This window comes from Pyrgilauda ruficollis, unplaced genomic scaffold (genome assembly GCF_017590135.1).
Source record: "Pyrgilauda ruficollis isolate IOZ18807 unplaced genomic scaffold, ASM1759013v1 scaffold31, whole genome shotgun sequence".
NCBI classification, from domain to species: domain Eukaryota; kingdom Metazoa; phylum Chordata; class Aves; order Passeriformes; family Passeridae; genus Pyrgilauda; species Pyrgilauda ruficollis.
The window spans coordinates 2,366,314-2,384,510 of NW_024524489.1; the positions used below are offsets into that span (position 1 = coordinate 2,366,314).

The window sequence follows — 18,197 nt, forward strand, 5'->3', positions numbered from 1 at the left end:
CTGCTTTTTAGGGGCTTTCTCAAATTACAAGTGGTAAAAAGCAAAGGAAAGACAGCAAGATTGCACGGGTATTCCCACAGTCAGCTTCACTGCTGGCCAGGATGGACCCCAGAGTTCTGCCCTCTACGGCCCACACTGAGGGTGACACAAAGAACTGAGAGCTTTAACTTTGTACAGTCAGAAGCATCACTGTCCTACAGGAAGAAACCCTCGAGAGATTAGAATTTCGAGCAAAGAGAGGGCACTACTTTTTTAAACCACCGTCAAAACCACAGGTAAAAACCTACCTTTCTTAATCGCCTTCCCTTCAGGAGTGACAACAGGGAATGGGGCTACTTTGGGCCTCTCCATGGTGCTTGAGCCTGTGATGGAACACGACATGAGCGTGCAGCATTTGCAGGGAACAGCTCCATCGAAATGTAAGCTCACTCAAGCAAGAAGAAAAAGACAAATATTTTCCTTACCACAGTCCTGTATGAGCTTCTGCCAAGCCAACGTGGATCTTTGCCTTTTCGCTTTGTTGCCATATGGATCTACAGAGAAAGGAGTGGAAGGGGAAAGTGTTGCATTTCTCTTTAAGGAAGGCCTAAAGGAACTCCCTAGTGGCACCAAGCTGCAGTAGGAATTATTTAAAGGAAAACATTGCAGGCATGGCAGCACTAACAAACCATGCCAGTGTTACCCAAGAGAAATTCCTGTATTGTCACTGAAAGAGGGAATAACCTGACTGCTGTAACTTTCAAACCCCACGACTCTGCTGAAGCAGCGCTGTGGATTTCTCATTAATTAAGCCACTACCACGAGTCCTGCATTGACCACGGCTGTTGAGAAGCTCATCTCCTGGCTGGATCCATACCCTTTTCATCTGGCAGGTATCTGAAATCCATGGGTTCACTGACTTCCTGGTCCGAGGGCCTCCGCAGCTGCATCTTCACGGTGACGGGCTCGGAGATGTCCCTGAGGAACGGCGGCGTCCTGAACACGATGGCGACCTGGCGGTGGACGTCGGCTTGGGAGAAGGAGCCCTTGGCCTCCCAGTTGTCCAGGACAAACCTGACTTCTATGTCATCTAGGCCAGGAGAAACAGAAGATGCTTGTCAAGCTGGGAAATTGAGGATTTGCAGCAGAAAAAAGAGGGGGGAAGGAGCAAAGTGAGGAGCCTGACTCGGGATTCAGATCAGAGTAAACGGCTCAACTTTAAAGGCACAAGAGGTGCTGAGACCCAAAAAACAGAGAAGTTGTTCCGCCCAGCTCCAAACCCAAACCACTCTGAGGTGTGTGGTGAAGGGTTTCAGCCCCCCAGCAGGAAAACGGTCATGGAATGTGTCCATTTGGGGAAAAAGGGAGAGAAAAAACCTAGTGCAGGTTACCTTTCTGAACTTTGTCACACAGCAGAAATATTTCGTCTCCTCCTTTGACGCTCCCACAGTTCTTGTTCACGCGACAGATTCTCAGTTCTGCGGTGTTGGGAGCTCCTGGAAGCAAACAGGCAGACTGAATGACCTGGAATTACTGTGGCTTTGTCACTGTTGGACGGGAGGTGCTGGGAGTTCAGGCGCACGGAGGAGGAGTGTGACACCCTGAAATCCACACAAAGCAACATCCTCCATACAGGAAACTCAGCAGCAGGGTCTGACATTCCATGATCCTACAGCTTAGCTCCAAACACAAGACATCAGCACTCCCTAACGATTGCAGAGCAGTCCCAAACACTTCCCCCACTGAGGTGGTTGTGCTCAGCCCCGCTGCCCTTCAAGCTGCAGAATTCAAAGCAGTTCTGTGGGTGAATGATTGCCTGGTACTGCCACACTTCTCTGGAAAGAGCTGGGCTACCAAGTCAGGAGAATTCCCCTCTCTGAGGATCTGGCTGTGGTTCTGTTCTCAGAGCTACTTGGCCACGCAGCCTCTCCTCTGTTCCCCTCTGCAGGTGTCCAGGAGCAGCTCCATAATTTCACACCTTCACTGAGGGCAGCAGGTTTCTCCCCAAACCACTCAAACTTCCAACTCCAGACCGTGGCTGCACACAAACATCCCTCAGGATAGCTGAGGATGGGGAGCTGCCTCCCAGCATGATTCAGCCCCCACTGAAGGCTGCACACTGCATCCCAAACAATCCCATGGCTGTGGGTGACTCCAGTGGGATGGAGCCATGCTCTGCCTGGTGGTGTTTGGCTCCATTCTGGAGCAGCAGCTCCAAACACATTTAAAATGTCTGGAATGATCCAGCTGGTGCTGCTTTGACACCATGAAACTGATCCTCCACGAGGCTCTACCACCACAGGCTCCCCATTCCAGACACAGAGAAGAAATACAAAAATCAAAGCTCGTGGTGGCAACCTCACAAAAAAAAAAAAAAAAAAAAAAAAAAAAAAAAAAAAAAGAACAAAAAAACCAACCAACAAAAACCAACCCAAACCAAACAAATCTGCTTTAGACTCTCAGTTTGAATCAATTCCTACCCAAGTACAGCTACAGCACAAGACAGACTACAGCTAGAGCAGAGTTCCTGGTAACCTCTCAGCATCCCCAATTACGTAGTTACTATCTGCAGCTATTACTGTCATTATTTTAAGTGGGAGCTGCAGCCTCACGTACTACATGACACACACCACTTCATTTGCTGAATGAATCAGAGCCCTTCAAGGGAGGGGAAACCAAACAAACCCAGGAACAGCACAGGGCCATGTGACTGACAGCGTCACGGCGCGCTTTTCACAGGAAAGGTAAATTAAGAATTGGGAGGAAAAGCCTCATTTTAACAATGTTTCACTTCTGTGTGCTTGAGTGGCACTCAATAGCAGAGAATCAAGGAGTGGTCTGGGTTGGAAGGGACCTTAAAGATTATCCATTTCCAACTCCCCTGCCATGGGCAGGGACAACTTCCCCTATCTCAGGTTGCTCCAAGCCTTGTCCAGCCCGGCCTTGGACACTTCCAGGGATCCAGGGGCAGCCACAGCTTCCCTGGGCAATCTGTGCCAGGGCCTCCCCACCCTCACAGGGAAGAATTCCTTCCAAATGTTCAAGATAACTCTTCCCTCTTTCTATGTGAAGCCATCTCCCCCTGTCCTGTCACGCCCTTTTGTGAAAAGTCCCTCTCCAGCTCTCCTGCAGTTCTCTTTAGGTCCTTGTAACAGATGTTTGGGACAGTCTGCTTCAGTGGAATCTGTTGTTTTGTCCCTAGACAAGGAATTTGGAAGGGCAGTCACCACACACAAACCCAGCAGATGTGGATGCACCCCTGTCAGCAGGAGGGCTGAGCCCAGCACCTGCCTCAGAGGGAGATGTTCCTCACCCCTGCCACCTCAGCTCCTGCCCAGTTCCTGTTCCTCACTGCCCTGCGCCACATCCCTGGCGACAGACCCCTCGAGAAACGGGCTCCTCACGGAAAATCACCTCGTCTTCCACAAGGGCAGAACATGCTCTACCCAACCCCGTTTCTCAGAAACGCTGAGCTGCCTCATCTGGCTCTTCCTAAGAGTTTTTGATAGGCAGCTTGGGAGATTTCTGTTCCAAACCAGTTAACTTTAGAAGCATCTGGAAACAGGTGGTGCTGAATTTGAGACACTTGCAGCCTCTGCTAATGGGGTTGCCTGTGTGATGTCAATGAGATTCTTCTGTGTCTCACTGCCCACAGCAAGTGGAGGCTACAAAGGATGAGAAAGTGAAGAAAATACTGGATTTGAAGTGTCCAACTGGTTTTCAGAGCATCTCCTTGCTCCTAAGCCGAGCAGATGTGTGGAGGCTCAGAGCCCAGGGGTGCCCAGGCTGCAGTCCCTGTCCCCTGAGGGCACAGCCTGGCTGCAGCTCCAAGCAGGCTGACACTTCTAAAAGCAACTGGGATCTGAAACCGAGCAGGGCTGATCTTTACGACCTGTGGTTGGGTTTATTTACAGGGCTGCTACGCTACAGGGAGGCTTTGGGGTGCCTGCAGTGCTGCCCACAGACACCCCAGCAGCCGCCCCTGCTTCCCCCACGGCGCTCTGCTGGCTCTGACGTCAGCCCACGAGCAGTAATCATGATTTGGCACATTTCTAAATGGCATCTGAGGCAGGGCTGCAAATCTGGTGCATCAGTTTTTATCTCAGCCCCGATTATTTCAGTGCAAGGGTTCTCAGTGACACAACGCTCGCAGCCCCGGCTTCTAGATCGTTCTGGAGGAGACTCTAATTATATCAGAGCCATCTGAGTTCATGCTCAGCATATTCACAATGCTTTGTGCCCACATCAACACAATCCTAACAACTACAGGAAACGCAGATCTCATTTTATTCAGTACTTTCTGCTAAAATGAGGATGTCAAATATTTAGCATGAAAACACTCATGGTGCAGAAATGAAAAACCCTGCAGGGAAGTTTCTCAGGATTGAGAGCTCTTTTGCTACTCTGCTCCCAGAGAGGAGTCCAGCACACAGTGGGGGCTAAAATCCTCAGCTGCTGATGAGGATCATCATCCCTAGGGATGTCCAGTCTTGTGGAATGTGGAAAATGGTGGCAAGAAGGAGTGTCACGTACTTCTGCACCAACCAGGACACACAAGGCCATCTGACAGCTTCCCACTGACACAAATCTCTCTTGCAGGTCCCATTCCAGAGCCCTCACAAGGCAAAGCAAGACTCCTCAAGGGCACAAACAGGTTCCAGAGGACTCTTGGAAAGCAGATCAGCCTTGAGGCAGCCATCCATCTCACCACTATCACTTTAATCACTTGGCACATCAGGCGTGAGCCTTTCCTTGCAATCACTGCTGCTGTGTGTGAACAAGGGCTGGAAAAACACCTCTGTGTGAGTCCAGGAATGCCATGGACAATCCTTACTCTGGCTGGCCAACATTTCACCCTGGGATCACGTTTGAAGGTATGCTGACTGTGACTTGCCATGTGACACTCATGCACCTGGCAGTCCCAAGCCACGGAAGCGACCCGGAGCTGGCACAGACCTCAGGAAGCTGGCATTCCTCATCCCAAGCTGAAGGAAAAAAACAAAAAAACAAAAGGGAGAAGGAAAAAGAGCCATTTGGCTGAGCTGGTACTCACTGTTGTCATAGATGGGGTTGGAAATCAGAGGAGGGAGGGCGATGCTGTAGTTGCCATGCTCGTCGGGAAGGAAGGCTTGGAAGCAGAGCCGGACCACGTTGAGGTCGTACTCGTCGATGTTGTGCAGCTGCTCCTCGGGCACTGCAGCACAGACAGCACCAGGGTCACTCTCAGAACCTGCACAATTCCTCACCAAACTGGGGATGAGGCCTCACAGTAAGGGATGGAGCTGCCCAGCCCCTGGGGCTGCACGAGTTCATCCCTTGCTCACAACAAACACACTGAAACCTTTCACACCCAACCAGGGTCAGCTGTCCCAGCTCTCCAGCTGTTTCTTGTGCCTGGGCTCCTCACCTTGCCTGCCACAACAGTTCCACGTATCTGTGGTTTAAAAGTGATTTTTTTGTTCTTCTTTGTGCCCGATAAAATTTACGGAATTAATGTTGTTGCCCAAAATAAATATTTTGGTACCAAGGGATCCTAGGATCCCATTAAAGATTTTCTGCAGCGCTGAGGGGCTTTGGCTACATGGTATCATTATTTTCCTCTAGAAACTGAGATGGAAGAAGAGTCAGAAGGGAATTCCTTCTGGGAGAACAGAAACCACCTCCCCACCCCACCACCACCAGTGTCTCAGCTGTACCTTTCAGAGCAGGGATTAGTGGAGCCATTGGGATAAGGAAAGCCTTGCTGGAAAGGATCCATTTCCTTGCATATTCCTCGCAGTGTAAAGCCCAGCAATGCATAACCCAAACCCAGCATTTCAATTTTGTTCACTCCTTATTTTAATTAAAAGACACAGGGCCTGGGGTATCATTACTGAACATTTCAGGTATTCCCAGCTTAATGGACAACTCTGGGAAGAGCAGCCCCCTCTGAATTCTTCACTTTCTTTTAAGGTGTGACACTAAACCATTATGCTGGCATTCAATGCTAGTAAAAATGAGAAACTGGCTTAATTTCACTTAAGTAAAAGTACTGATAATTAAAATAATTACAAGTGTTTCTGTTTCCCCAAACCCCTCCCAGCAGCAGTTCAGCTGTTTCACACTCCTCGCAGTTACCCAAAGCCAACATGTGTGCCAAGCCACCAGATCACCAGCTCTCCATTCTCCTCCCCTCCCTTTCAAAGGGCTCTTGCAAGAACAGAAGATTAAACGTGGCTGTGATAAGCAGCCTGGGGACCACGCTGTACTGATTAGAATGCCTGCTCTGACCTTTAGCATTTATCACTGGCTCAGGTCTCCACCCTGCCACGAGTGGGATTCCACAATGCCCACTTGAGTGGCTTCTTCCTTTTACCTTTTGCTAAGTGTGAAATTGTAAGTGTGATGAGCTCAGAATACTTTCCACTGGGCATTTTGAGTCCTTCTGGTGCTGCGAATATCAATTTCTCCTGGTCTCCAGTGCAAAGGGAAATCAAGTCACCTTTCCCCTTTACAAGCCTGTGATCTGCAGTATTTCAAGGCAAGTACAGCAGCGAGTACAAAACTAAGCAACAACTGTGTGAGCTTCAGAAGTGCTGGGCCCGGGGGAGTTCTGCCCGTGAGCACTTTGCAGGCTGCTGCTGACTGTGTCACCAGACACACGAATTTATGCCTTGATGCACTCCATCAGTTCACCTGCTAACTCGAAAGGGGATCTTTAGGAAAGGGGTTTGGAACAGACAGCTCCTCAGCCTGACCCGCATTTGGCTGGCTCCACAGCCCAGCTGCCTGATTCAGAGAGCACAGAAAGAAAAGGGCACTTCCCAAAGGGCACCTTGCAGAAGGATTACCAGGAGAGCAGCTCTCACCCGTGCCCTGACACCGTGGCCAGCTCCCAAGGACACCCTGACATCAGGGCTCGTGTCCCTGTGCTGTACCAGCCACTGGTGACCGCGGATCCCTGCAGGGAGCCAAGGGGTGCTCAAACCTCAAACCTCTTCACAACTGAACAGAGCACAGAGATTCAGTGCCTTTGCCTGTCTGTGGATGGAAGCTGAGCACGAAATCTGGATCTGGCTTCTGACCCTGGATCCAAAGTGAGGGCTTTGTGGTTGTGCAACCAAGGCCCTCTCTCACGCTAAAGGAGCCTCAGTCCCGCTCGGTGCCTTCCACAGGGAAATGTGCCTCTTCCTCAGAAACACGTAACAGCAGACTGAAGCCTAAGAGCACTCTATAAAAGCAAAAATACTCTAGATATGGAGAAAATTAGCAATGCTAATGTTGAAATGATGTCACTTCCTAAGCTACAAACTTGCGCAAATTCCCAATAAATCTGTCTGACACCTGACACAGGAGTGGTGTGCCAAGAACGGCAAGGGACAGAATCACTGTGTACAGCTCATTCTATTGCAGCAGAACCCACTGCTCCTGATTTGCATGTTTTCATAAACGACTTAATAGAATCTTTAAAAATCTGTCGTTTGAAAGAGGAAGTGTTCAGTCAAGAGTGATTCCTCTTGGGCTATTTTTAACCCTACAAGGAGAACATAACAGTGCAAGAAAAGGAGAACAAGACAGCTGCAACTCCATCTTGTGATGACACGCTTTAAAAAAGAGACACACCAGATTCCATGTGCATATGAAGAAGCACACAGCTTTCACCGATTTCAAAACAAGACAATCACCCAAACAAAACAAAATGCTGTTATTTTTAACAAACATCTAATCCTGCTCCCTCTGAAGTCGATTTGGGAGCAGCCACTGACTTGGAATGGATGCTGGCTGACACCTTGGGAATATTAAAAGCAAACAAAGCCGAGGCAGACAAACACCCTGAGTAACGCCTGGAGCGCGGCCAGGCGGAGGATGGCCATGTCATCCCATCCCATCCCATCCCATCCCACCAACTTCTCTGCAGAAGGACAACAGAGGGCTTAAACCTGACAAACCTGAAGTCATTAAAGTTAGGAAACGCTGTCGAAGATTTTGGGAACGCTATGTACTGGAGAGGAGGAGCAGCCGCTCCGCCAAGCCCTGCACAAGCAGGACTGAAAGCGGGGGCATCGCACGTGGGAAGGAAAAACGTCGCCCCGTGTGGCACCTCGGGGCACAGGTGTGGTGAAAAAAGGCTCCAACACAACACAAGAACCAAAAAAAAACAAAAAAAAAACAGCAAAAAAGGGAAGAAGTTCTCTGGTTTTGGCAAGGGTTCAACTTCCTCTTCTGACTGCTGCTCGCTGTGTGGTACCACACCTTGGTGTCTTCATCTGGATCCAGCTGAAAGAGCTGGAGCTCAACCAAAAGCCTGGGTATATTCCTCTGATGGCCCAGTCTAATTACAAAAAATAGCCCTAACCTGGCAGAAATCCTTTAACTGCAGTTATCTCTGCACACAGGAACACATGAAGGACTATTCGTAGGCTTTACAAGGAACTTTCAGACGCAACTCAGAGAAATTAAAATAATATTTTAAAAATAACTAAAATTCTAAGGTAAATATAGACTATGATGTCAAAAAAGTCCATAAAAATAACAGCAGCACCATGGTAAAAGAAATCCAACCCCACTCACCAAGATTCTGGCAATAGGGTTGCAAAAGGAATACCTGGAGTTACAGTCAAACCTGGGAGGATTTTCTGCTCCTCTGGAAAGGCGCTGCAATAACCAGTAAATAATTTCATTATAGATCTGTTTACAACTCCTCTGAACAAAATGCTGGTTCCTCAGCTTTACTAGATAATTATCTTGGAAATAATTCCCTAATCCATTGTCTGCTAAGGTGGGAAGGGACCAATACAGTCCCAGTGTGGGTAAAACACCCCTCGTGAGCTGAACTGTGAACTCCTTCCAACCTGAGCTGGCTGATCCAGGCAGCTCCCAGGCATAGGTTTGGGCTGTCCCTGTCTCCAAGATTTTGTCTCTAAAATCCAGAGATGCCCTGCTGGGATTCCACTGAGAACCTGCTGGATTTGCTTCTGTAACACAAAACTGGAGACTTTCCGGCTTCAACACACCAACGCACAAGTCCAAGTTTGGACACAAAATTAAAGATGCTGGTAACGTCAGGTCTCCTGTTTATTAATTTCTAATTATATTTTTAGTATTTCAATAGCTTTCAACATCCAGCAAGGGCAATAAAATGTCATTTATATGATTAAATTGATGGGGTATTAAGGGCTCTGATGTTCACTGACAAGGTGATGCTTCAGGGAAAGTGAAAGTTTATTCTGAACAGTGAAAAGAAATGATAAAGGGTTTGGGTTTTTGACTGATAATTGACACCTATCAAACAGCAGATCCCTCACACAGAGCTCATCACCCAGCTAATGATGTCAGCCTTCTGGAGTGGGCAGAGCTGGAGGCATCTCAGCTTAACCTGCATGGAAACTTCCAGGGCAGTGTGGTGTGACACAGTCAGAGAGGGGGCTCTGTGGAGAGCACAGCTCACCCTGCAAGGGACATCCTGTGACCTTCCCCCGGCAGCGAGGGGCTGCAGGGGCACATCAGCCACATGAGATGTCAAAGAGAATGACCTTCCACAAGTTAAAACACCCCAGAGATCACACATCATTAATAACCATCGCACATCACTCCCCACATGTGTGGGGAGCACACATCATTAATAATCATCATGAGCTGTTTCTCTCTTACGCAGATGAGGGTTTTTAATTTAGGGATATGCTGGGAGCTCAGTTTCATTTCAGGGATGACACAGAAGTGGTTTGCCTCCAGGGTTTTGCTCCTGGAGTACAAAGATACCCCCCTTGGCCCTGATACCGACTGGGCAGTCTAACTCGGTCCATGCCAGAGGTTTTGCTGCAAAAGGTGGCTCTGCCCAACCTTTCCAGCACTGCTCAGGCTGGCTCAGCTCTCATGTGGTGAATCAGATCAAGGAACTGGTCTGGCTCAGAACTATCTTGCCAGAAGGGAAGAGGAAAAGGCTTGTTTTCAGCCAGCTGGTTCCCACGACAGGCAGCCCTGGCGTAAGGCAATGGGTGGAAGCAGAGCTTCTTCCAGAGCTGCTGCTGATTTACACCAGGCTCAACCAGGCAGGGAAATGGGCTGCAATCACAGATCCCTCTTGGTGCCCAGGAGATTCATTCCAGCCCCAGCTTATCCCCCAGCCTCTGTCCCTGCTGCAGCCACAGCCGTGCTGGTGTAGCCTTTCACTAACACTTCCCAAGGGGTAGGATCCTGCAGTGGTCTGGGCTGGAAAGGACCTTAAAGCTCATCCAGATCCACCCCCTGCCATGGGCAGGGACAACTTCCACCTTCCCAGGTTGCTCTGAGCCCGTCCAACCTGGCCTTGGACACTTCCAGGGATGGGGCATCCCCAGGGCCTCAGCACCATTAAAGAATTTCCTTTGCATATCCAACCTAAATTCTGCTCTTTCTGTTTGAACCCATTACTCCTTGTCCTATCACTACAGTCCCTGATCAAGAGTCCTGGTGAAGCTGGGAACAAGGGGAGGGAAGGACTGTGGCAGCTCTGTGTTTCTTCTCCGGATACACCCACACCTGTTTTATTCCACTGAGATCCACAAAAAGGTAATTTTCAATGAATTCTGCAGAAAAAAGGAGAAGCTTTTACCTGTGCCTTGAAACAGGGTGTGCATCAGCAGCACCCATTTTTCAAAAAGCAAAAACTCAGGGAGTTGGTGAGTGCAAACAACTAAAATTCAGATGACATTCTAGAGTCAGTAAATGCCCAAACTTCTGTGGATACATTTCCCTGGTTTACAGAAGAAAGAAATGCAGGGAAGGCGAATGGCCTGGCCAAGGGAAGAACTGGGAATACAAATTAAACCTTTCAAAACTCCGCACTTGTTTTGCCTAGACAATGTTTCTCTGGCTTCTTTTCCTGTTTTAAGTTCAACATGAAAAAGGTGAAGTTGGAAGAGATGTAAACAAGTGTATCCATCAGCCTCTGTACATTCCTGATACTTTTCTTTAGCAGTTTCTGTTTCTAGCACAGAAAAATAAAGAAGTCAGCATATTTGTCTTGCTACCCGGTAATCTTCCTTTTTAAACAATTTGAAAGGGGGCTGTCCTTTGTTATTAACACACACACATTTTGGAATGAGCAGAAAGGAGCGTTTGCAGGAGACCAGAGGAACAAAGGGCTTCCCAAAGCCAAGCGCTAGGGCCATGCTGGGATCAGGACACGCAGCTTCCCTTGGGCGGATTTGCTCTGTGCCCCTCCAAAAGCTCATGACACTCACTACCAAGATTTTGCACTTCAGGATTTAACTGGGGGGCTGCACATTTATTGTAATACAAGAAAAGAAGCTCAAAGTCTCTTGTGATATCCGAGATCATTACAGCAGACACCTTCAACCCATTCCCACTGCCAAGAGCCGCTCACGCAATCCACGAAACTCCGTAAAACTCCCCCTGGAGCTGGCGCAGGCGGAGAGGGGGATCCTGGGGAGAGCAGCACCAGAGGAGAGGGGGTTTCTCATGGAAGCTGCAGAGAGGGACGTGGGCAGGGGCGTCACGGCACAGGCGGTGACGAGCGCGGAGCCGCGCGGGGTCAGCGCTCGCGGGCGGAAAGGGGAAGCGGCAGAGGAAACGCTGCGGAGGCACACGCAGACCTGCTGAGGTGTGGGCTGCTGGGGAGAGCCTAAAAATGAACTGCACGCTCCTAAGCGCAAGCAGCTGCAAAGGAGCAGGAAGGTTAAGCTTTGGCAAGCTCCAGGGAAAGTCAGGTTATCCCTGCTGATAAAAACTGCCCGGAATTCGGCGGTTCTTACTCCAAGACAAGTCCGGGGTTTTCGTGCTGCCGTGCATTTGGCTAGAAAAAGGTCAGTCCTCTGTAACACTGCACTGAGTACAGTTTTTCCATAATTTAAAGAAAACACTTAGGGCTTTTCCTCATTGACAATTAACTCCCGTTGTTATTAACTCAATTGTTGTCTCTATGTCAAGTCACACCCACTCACAAAAGCTCTTAACTGAAAACTGGCTCTTCTTTTAATTTGAGTTGGCTGTACATCAGACAGTGCATGGGAAGACAAGGATATGGCACAACTCAACAGCTCCTAAAAGAAAACAAACACCATAGAAAGCAGACATGGACCAGCTCCACTGGAGGAGTAACTCTGCTCCTTCGATGCTGTGCCATTTGTATCATCATCATCATCATCATCACCACCATGCCAAGGAGTGCATGTTAGGCTGACACTGTGCCCCATTTCCCTGGAGTGCTCAGAGATGAGAGACAAAAGGGATTTCTAGAATTCTTGAGATTGTTAGAGGACAAAAACATATGGCATGCGCTTTGGGAACACCACGGATCACGAACACGGTGTGGAAACAGCAATTCCCTCTCTCTCAAACAAGGCTAACACAAGAGCAGCAACCTGACTGCAAGTCATCCATCCTAGTGAATGCACACAGCTCCCACAGCCTGTGCTGAGCTTCACAAGGGACAAATGCTGCCAGCCAACACTGGGAATTCACAGGGAGACAGCCTTACACAGGTGCACCCGCAGAATGACTCCGATGCACCTGCAGCTGGGCACACGGCAGGGATCTGCAAACGAGTTCCGATCACCCAGGGATTCCCAGGCAGGCATCAATTGCTTGGGATCAACACTGAACCTCTCTTCCTCAAACGGAGGCTTGGGACAGGGAATGCTTGTTCCAGAAGAAAGTGGGAAAGAAAAAAAGAAAAGCCTACCAGCACACAAGCACCCTGAAGGCTCGTTTTCCATCAAGTTCCTTTGATGATGTCATACAAGAAATGAGTAACACCAACTTGCGACCTGCTCCGGAATGTCTCTAAACAGGGAAGTCAGATGCCTCTCTGAAGGCACAGAGGTAAAGCACAATGCAGGATGGATTCAGCACAGCCTGCACAATCCTGGAAAAAGTACCAACACTCCTCTGACCTTAAAAAACAAACTAAATCCACACATAAAACTTTCAACCTTGTCAAGCAGAGAACATTTGCCGTGATTGCTGCTCGCAAAACCCTGCTCTGATCAACTAAATAAAAACATTCCTGTCACTAATTCTGTTTTATTAGACCTTGGTCCCAGGCCTTTCTAGGCCCTGCTCAGCGTGGGACTGCCCTGGAGGCCGTTCTCAAGTGGCTCTGCTTTGTGCTGACACGTTAACACGCGCCGAAGGGCAATGACTGACGCAGCTGGGGATTGCCAGCGGCCCCTTCTCAGCACAGCCCCTGCCCAGAGCAGGCTGCTGCCCTGGGTGTCACCCAGGCAGGCTCTCCCCTGCTGCCAGGGCAGCAAAGTGGCCTCCTCCACTGGTGGGAGACAGCCCAGGATCTGCCCGGATGCTACTGAGCACAACTTTCTGTAATCGCCCGAAATTTATTAGTGGATGTGGAGTTAAGTGTCAACAACTGTAAAAATCTACTTCCTTCTAAAGAAAAGTCCCCCTTTTATTGTTTGAAATCAAGGTAGAGCTGGCTGAGTAAAGGCAACATAATTCAAACCTTTAAAGTGTTTAAATTGTGCTGGTGAACTAAACTCTTGTCAAAATACTGTGTGCGTGCATTATCATAACTAGGGTATTTGTTCAAATGGGTCAGCAGGGCCATCAGCCTGATTCCAAACAGCTGCTCTGAAATGAAGAAAAATATCTAAGACATTTCTTACTCTGTGATAAATTCAGCATCCTTCTTTTTGTCCCAATTGAGGGACATGTATTTTTAAAGCCAGCCAGAAATCCAGCTCTCAACTCTCCATAAAGGATCTTACCTGAATATAGCAGGAATTCTGTGGGTATTAGAAAACCCACAGAAGTGTCTGGAGAATCTAAGTGTGTCTCCCTGCTTAGGGAAATACACTTAAGGAAATACATGACTACATTGACATTGCTTAGCTAATAATTTGGGGGTATTTATGCTTTTCAACTAATTTCCCCAAGTTGTGCCTGCATTCTGCATGTGTTGGTCCCACTGCAATTGGCCAAAAAATTTTGCAGTGTGCTCCCCACCCCCTCTGTGCAGAGAACTTGGCAGCTAAACTGCTGTGAGGGGAGTTGGTTTAGCAAGTTGATCTGAAGGGAAACCACTCTCCTTTTTTTATTTTTTGTTTTCAAGTTGGTTTTCCACTGGAGCAACTCGCTGTGGGGCCACGCAGCCCCTGTGTGCGGTGGTGTGAGGAAAGTGGTGGGAGTGTGCGAGCAGGGATGGAGGGAAGAGCAGGATGACTCCTTCTGAGAGCAGCCCACAGATCAGACACTTCAAACAAAACCCTGTGGGCAACCTCACAGGTGTGGTTCTGCAGCAGCAGGTCCTGCCTCTGACCTTGATGAGCCCAACCACAGCATCACAGGATGGTTTGGGGTGGAAGGGACTGGAAAGATCATCTTGTTCCAAGCCCTGCCATGGGCAGGGACACCTCCCACCAGGCTGGGCTGCTCCAAGCCCTGCCCAAGCCAGCCTTGACACTGCAATCCTGCTGTGGATTTCTGAGCCCCCATGCTGTGAAATCAAGTGAGGGGCAGTTCCCAGTGGGCTATCAGCCCCCTGACCTGGCCACAAGAGACACAGCAAGAGAAGAGATGAGGAAGTGGCAAGTGAGATTTGTACTGGATTAAGCTGTTGCAGAGTTATGCTAATTCAGTCTTTTACTCCCATCACTGCCAAAACTGGGGAAATCCAACTCCCAGGATACTTGTAGACGTTTCCAGGAAAGGTTTCTGCCTCTATCCCATTCCTTCTGTCCAAGCAGCAACTCAGACTGCTGCTGGGAATTACAAAAACTCAATATAAAAAGAAAAAGGGCAACTATCCAAATAGATTCATCATGTGATGACTGGGAAGAAAGACTGGGAGGGACACAGAAGGGGAAGACTGCTTCTCAGAAAGAGATTTTTTTGGAGAAGAAAATAAAGCTCCAACACAAAAGCAAAGGCAGGACAGGACAAACAAAACCCCGTCACCCTGCCAAGAGAACCAGCTGATTTCCACTCACCATTGAAAGGGTTAATTTTCTTTGAGATTCGTAAAGAAATGGATTCCTTCAGGTCTTTCTTCTTCACACACTGAATGCCCAGGTTCTGAAAACTGAAGCATATGTGGCAAGATTTCAGCAACTAATAACATCTTCAGTGTGGACTATTAAATAAAATATTTATGGGAATTAGTGAGATAACATCCAGTGTAAGAATTTTTGTTAAAAAGCTTCTTTTGAGAAGGGTGTACAAGACCTGAAGAGCAAAGATGCTGTTTTTCCTAAAGTAAGGGCAGACACAGAAGCAAAAAAACCCTAAAATAAAATTCTAAATCATTTACATCCTTAAAAATATATATTTCTATATTAAAATTTATTACTCTGCAGTAAATCTGGTGATTTATAATGACAACCATTTTTGTAATCAATTAACCTGGTAATTTGCATTAGTTAAAGAATTTGCTCTCCTTCTTTTATCAGGGAATGTAAACCTTAAACACTATTATAAAGGGTTTTTTTTAACAGGTCAAAACAGGTTTTTAAATCTCACATAGTTATGGAAAAGTTCTGAAGAGCTGCAGCTCCTCCTGATTTGCATAAAAGTGCAGGTCACCCTGATGCAGGAGGTGGGGGGAGTCCCAGGCAGGCTGACTCTTTCCCACATGGAAAAACCATGACATCATCAAAGCTGAGTGGATGTAAAGCAGGAAGTTAAAAAAAAAAAAAAAGAAAAAAAAAAGAAAAAAAAAGAGAAATAATCTGTGTTTCATGATGTTACAGTAAGCTCTGAAGATGGGTTGTGCCAGCAGGCATCCTTCTCCAGAAGCCATTTCCCTTCCTTTGAAACTCCACAAATCTTCTTTGCTTCAGCAAAGGAGCATCTTACTGCACCTAAAGACAGTCCTTGCTCCTGCCAAGAGTGCTTGTACACTTCTGAACAAGCCTATCCTAGCACGATGTTAAATTTATTTCCCTAAACTCCCCTGTCTGTGCCCAACACGCTGTGCTCAGAGGTTCCCAAACCCTCTGCCATCAGGCTCCACTTCCAGAACCTCTGCTCACTGGAACAAGGCACAGGCTTCCTTTGCAAACTGAACATGGCATGACCTAGGGGAAAGTAAAACACAGCAGCATCTCCTCATTCACTAAAGCACTCTGCCTTCCTGTCGTGGCTACTGACATTCAGACTGGGTCTGTACCTTGATGAGCAATCCCAGTTCCACCTGCTCCTGGAGGAAGTACTTTCTTTAGGGCTGGATCAAGCACACATTATTTCCCCCCCCCTCAGAACACCCCCTGTATTCCACAGATTGTTTGAAGCACAAAGTCCACAAAGAGGGGCAGCTCCTTATTACACCCGCAAACGAAGCCTCCCGTGGACAGGAGGCTTTCCAGCAGCCCGAAACTGCCAGGTTATCAATGTTTTCAGAGGCTGTGCTGTCACAGTGGAAGTGTGTGTTTAGCCATGCCTAGGCAGAGCTGGGTCAGAGGAGGAACTGCTGAGAGCCCCAGCAGCCTGTGGGGTTTCACATCGATGGGCGCTGACAGGAAGCAAGTGAGATAACGAGAAGAGAGAGGGAGAAGTAGGAAGAGAGAGAGAGAAAAAAAAAATTAAAAACAGCTAAAAAAACGATGATATCATCCTCGTAGAGAGAAGAAACTAGGAAGTAAAAATCTGAGTACACAGGCAGCCCCACAAGCTCTGACTTTCCTGCTCTTGCCTTGATGTCTCGGCCAGGGAGGGCTCTGATCAAGTTTGGGCAGCAGTACAAAGATCATTATACCACAGGCAGAACAAAATGCTTGGGAACTTTAAAACATGGGGAACTTTGAACAGCAGAAAGCAGAGTAATTACTCAGAGCAGCCCAAAATCTGTGATTAATAATTCCACTTCTACTGAGGGGGGGAAAAAAAAAGGATTTTTGCTCAATTTGGGATGCTCAGCAAGAGCAAAGAGCCAGAAACACTATTGACAGAGGACATCTCCTGCTCACTAATACTGGATGAGGCTTTTCTCCAACACGAAGAGAAGAATGTGAAGGTTGAGTCACCAGCCACAAAAAGGAAAATGACTTTAAACATCCAGATCCAATTATGGATCATACTGTTCTTTCATCTTAAAGCAACCAATGATTTGTTAAAAAAAATGAGTGTACCGATGCTGGAAACATTTCAAAGGGAATGTGTCGAGCCTCCTCCCATCAGGACCTCCAATGTCAAACACAAAGCTCACAGTTTCACATTATCAATAAAATGAAAGCAGCCCACTTACTATTCTGTAGGCAACTGAGAGGCTCATATCCTAAAAATATTGAGAAGAATTCATGGATGGAGCAAACAAGCACCAGTGCTCGAAGCGAAACAGAGGCATGGCATTGTGCCAAAGGAAAGGATCTGATGCAAACATACAATGGGGATGAAATCACAATCTGCAAATAAATATCTGCAGAGCATCCCAGTGCTTCTTGGCATGACATCCTGCAGTGGCCTCTCTGACAGGCTCGTGCCTCCACACTGAGCCTTGTGCAAGCACATGCCAAGAGGAGAAGCAATCCTCAGGGTCTTCCTGCACTCAGTGATGGGAACACAGGGCCAGAAAAGGCACCAAGCAATCGGGCTCTTCTGCTTCGGATCAGCAGGCTCAGAGCTGAGGGGAGGAAGTGGGATGGGCCAGAAGAGCAGACTTCCTTCCACCTTGGCTGAGGAGGCTTCTGAGAAGGCCAAGGGGGAGCTGGTGAATGGATGGTCAGAGGAAGGTGCAAGGTCCTGCTGGAGTTTAGGGTGTTTGGAAGTCAGCGTGCCCCGTGCCACCGGAACACGCTGCAGCACATCCATGATCCCTTGAGCCTGGGCTGGATGCTGAAGAAGCATCTCCATTGTTTATTTCACCATCAGTGCAATAAATCACAGCCTTCAAAACAGATGTGTCTTCAGCTCTCTCCTTTAATAGTGTCCTACTGACTAAACCCATGTAAACATGGATTAATTTCACCAACACCAACAGAATCCCATTGGCCTGAGAGCTGTGTGTAAGAGCTACTTATACACTGAAATATTCACCTGATTTTCTTCTCAGCTCAGTTATGCTTACCCCAAAGCAATAGCCTACTTCCATATTTCCTACATTGCAAACTGTGAACCACAAACAGCTTGCCAGTTCTCAATTCCCCTCTCCAGCAATAATCACTCCATGTTTGCTGCAGCTTATTCTGCTTTTATTTTGCTACACGAGACTTGGTAAACTTAGAGGAAACACCATCCAACACAACTGTATTTGAGATATTCTTAACAGCACTAAGAAATGTCTTGTACAC

The 18,197-nt window shown here is 47.8% G+C and overlaps 1 protein-coding gene across 1 annotated transcript in view; it reads right to left on the minus strand.

The window, feature by feature from the left end:
* REL (REL proto-oncogene, NF-kB subunit) overlaps positions 1 to 18,197 on the minus strand; it is a 31,029-nt gene that overhangs the window by 4,297 nt on the left and 8,535 nt on the right. Inside the window, exons 4-9 of the mRNA XM_041473945.1 lie at positions 14,904 to 14,995; positions 5,033 to 5,173; positions 1,371 to 1,475; positions 857 to 1,069; positions 465 to 533; positions 288 to 362 (exon numbers count right to left, since the gene is read on the minus strand). Coding sequence (XP_041329879.1) covers positions 288 to 362; positions 465 to 533; positions 857 to 1,069; positions 1,371 to 1,475; positions 5,033 to 5,173; positions 14,904 to 14,995 — 695 coding nt within the window. The remainder of the gene's footprint in view (positions 1 to 287; positions 363 to 464; positions 534 to 856; positions 1,070 to 1,370; positions 1,476 to 5,032; positions 5,174 to 14,903; positions 14,996 to 18,197) is intronic.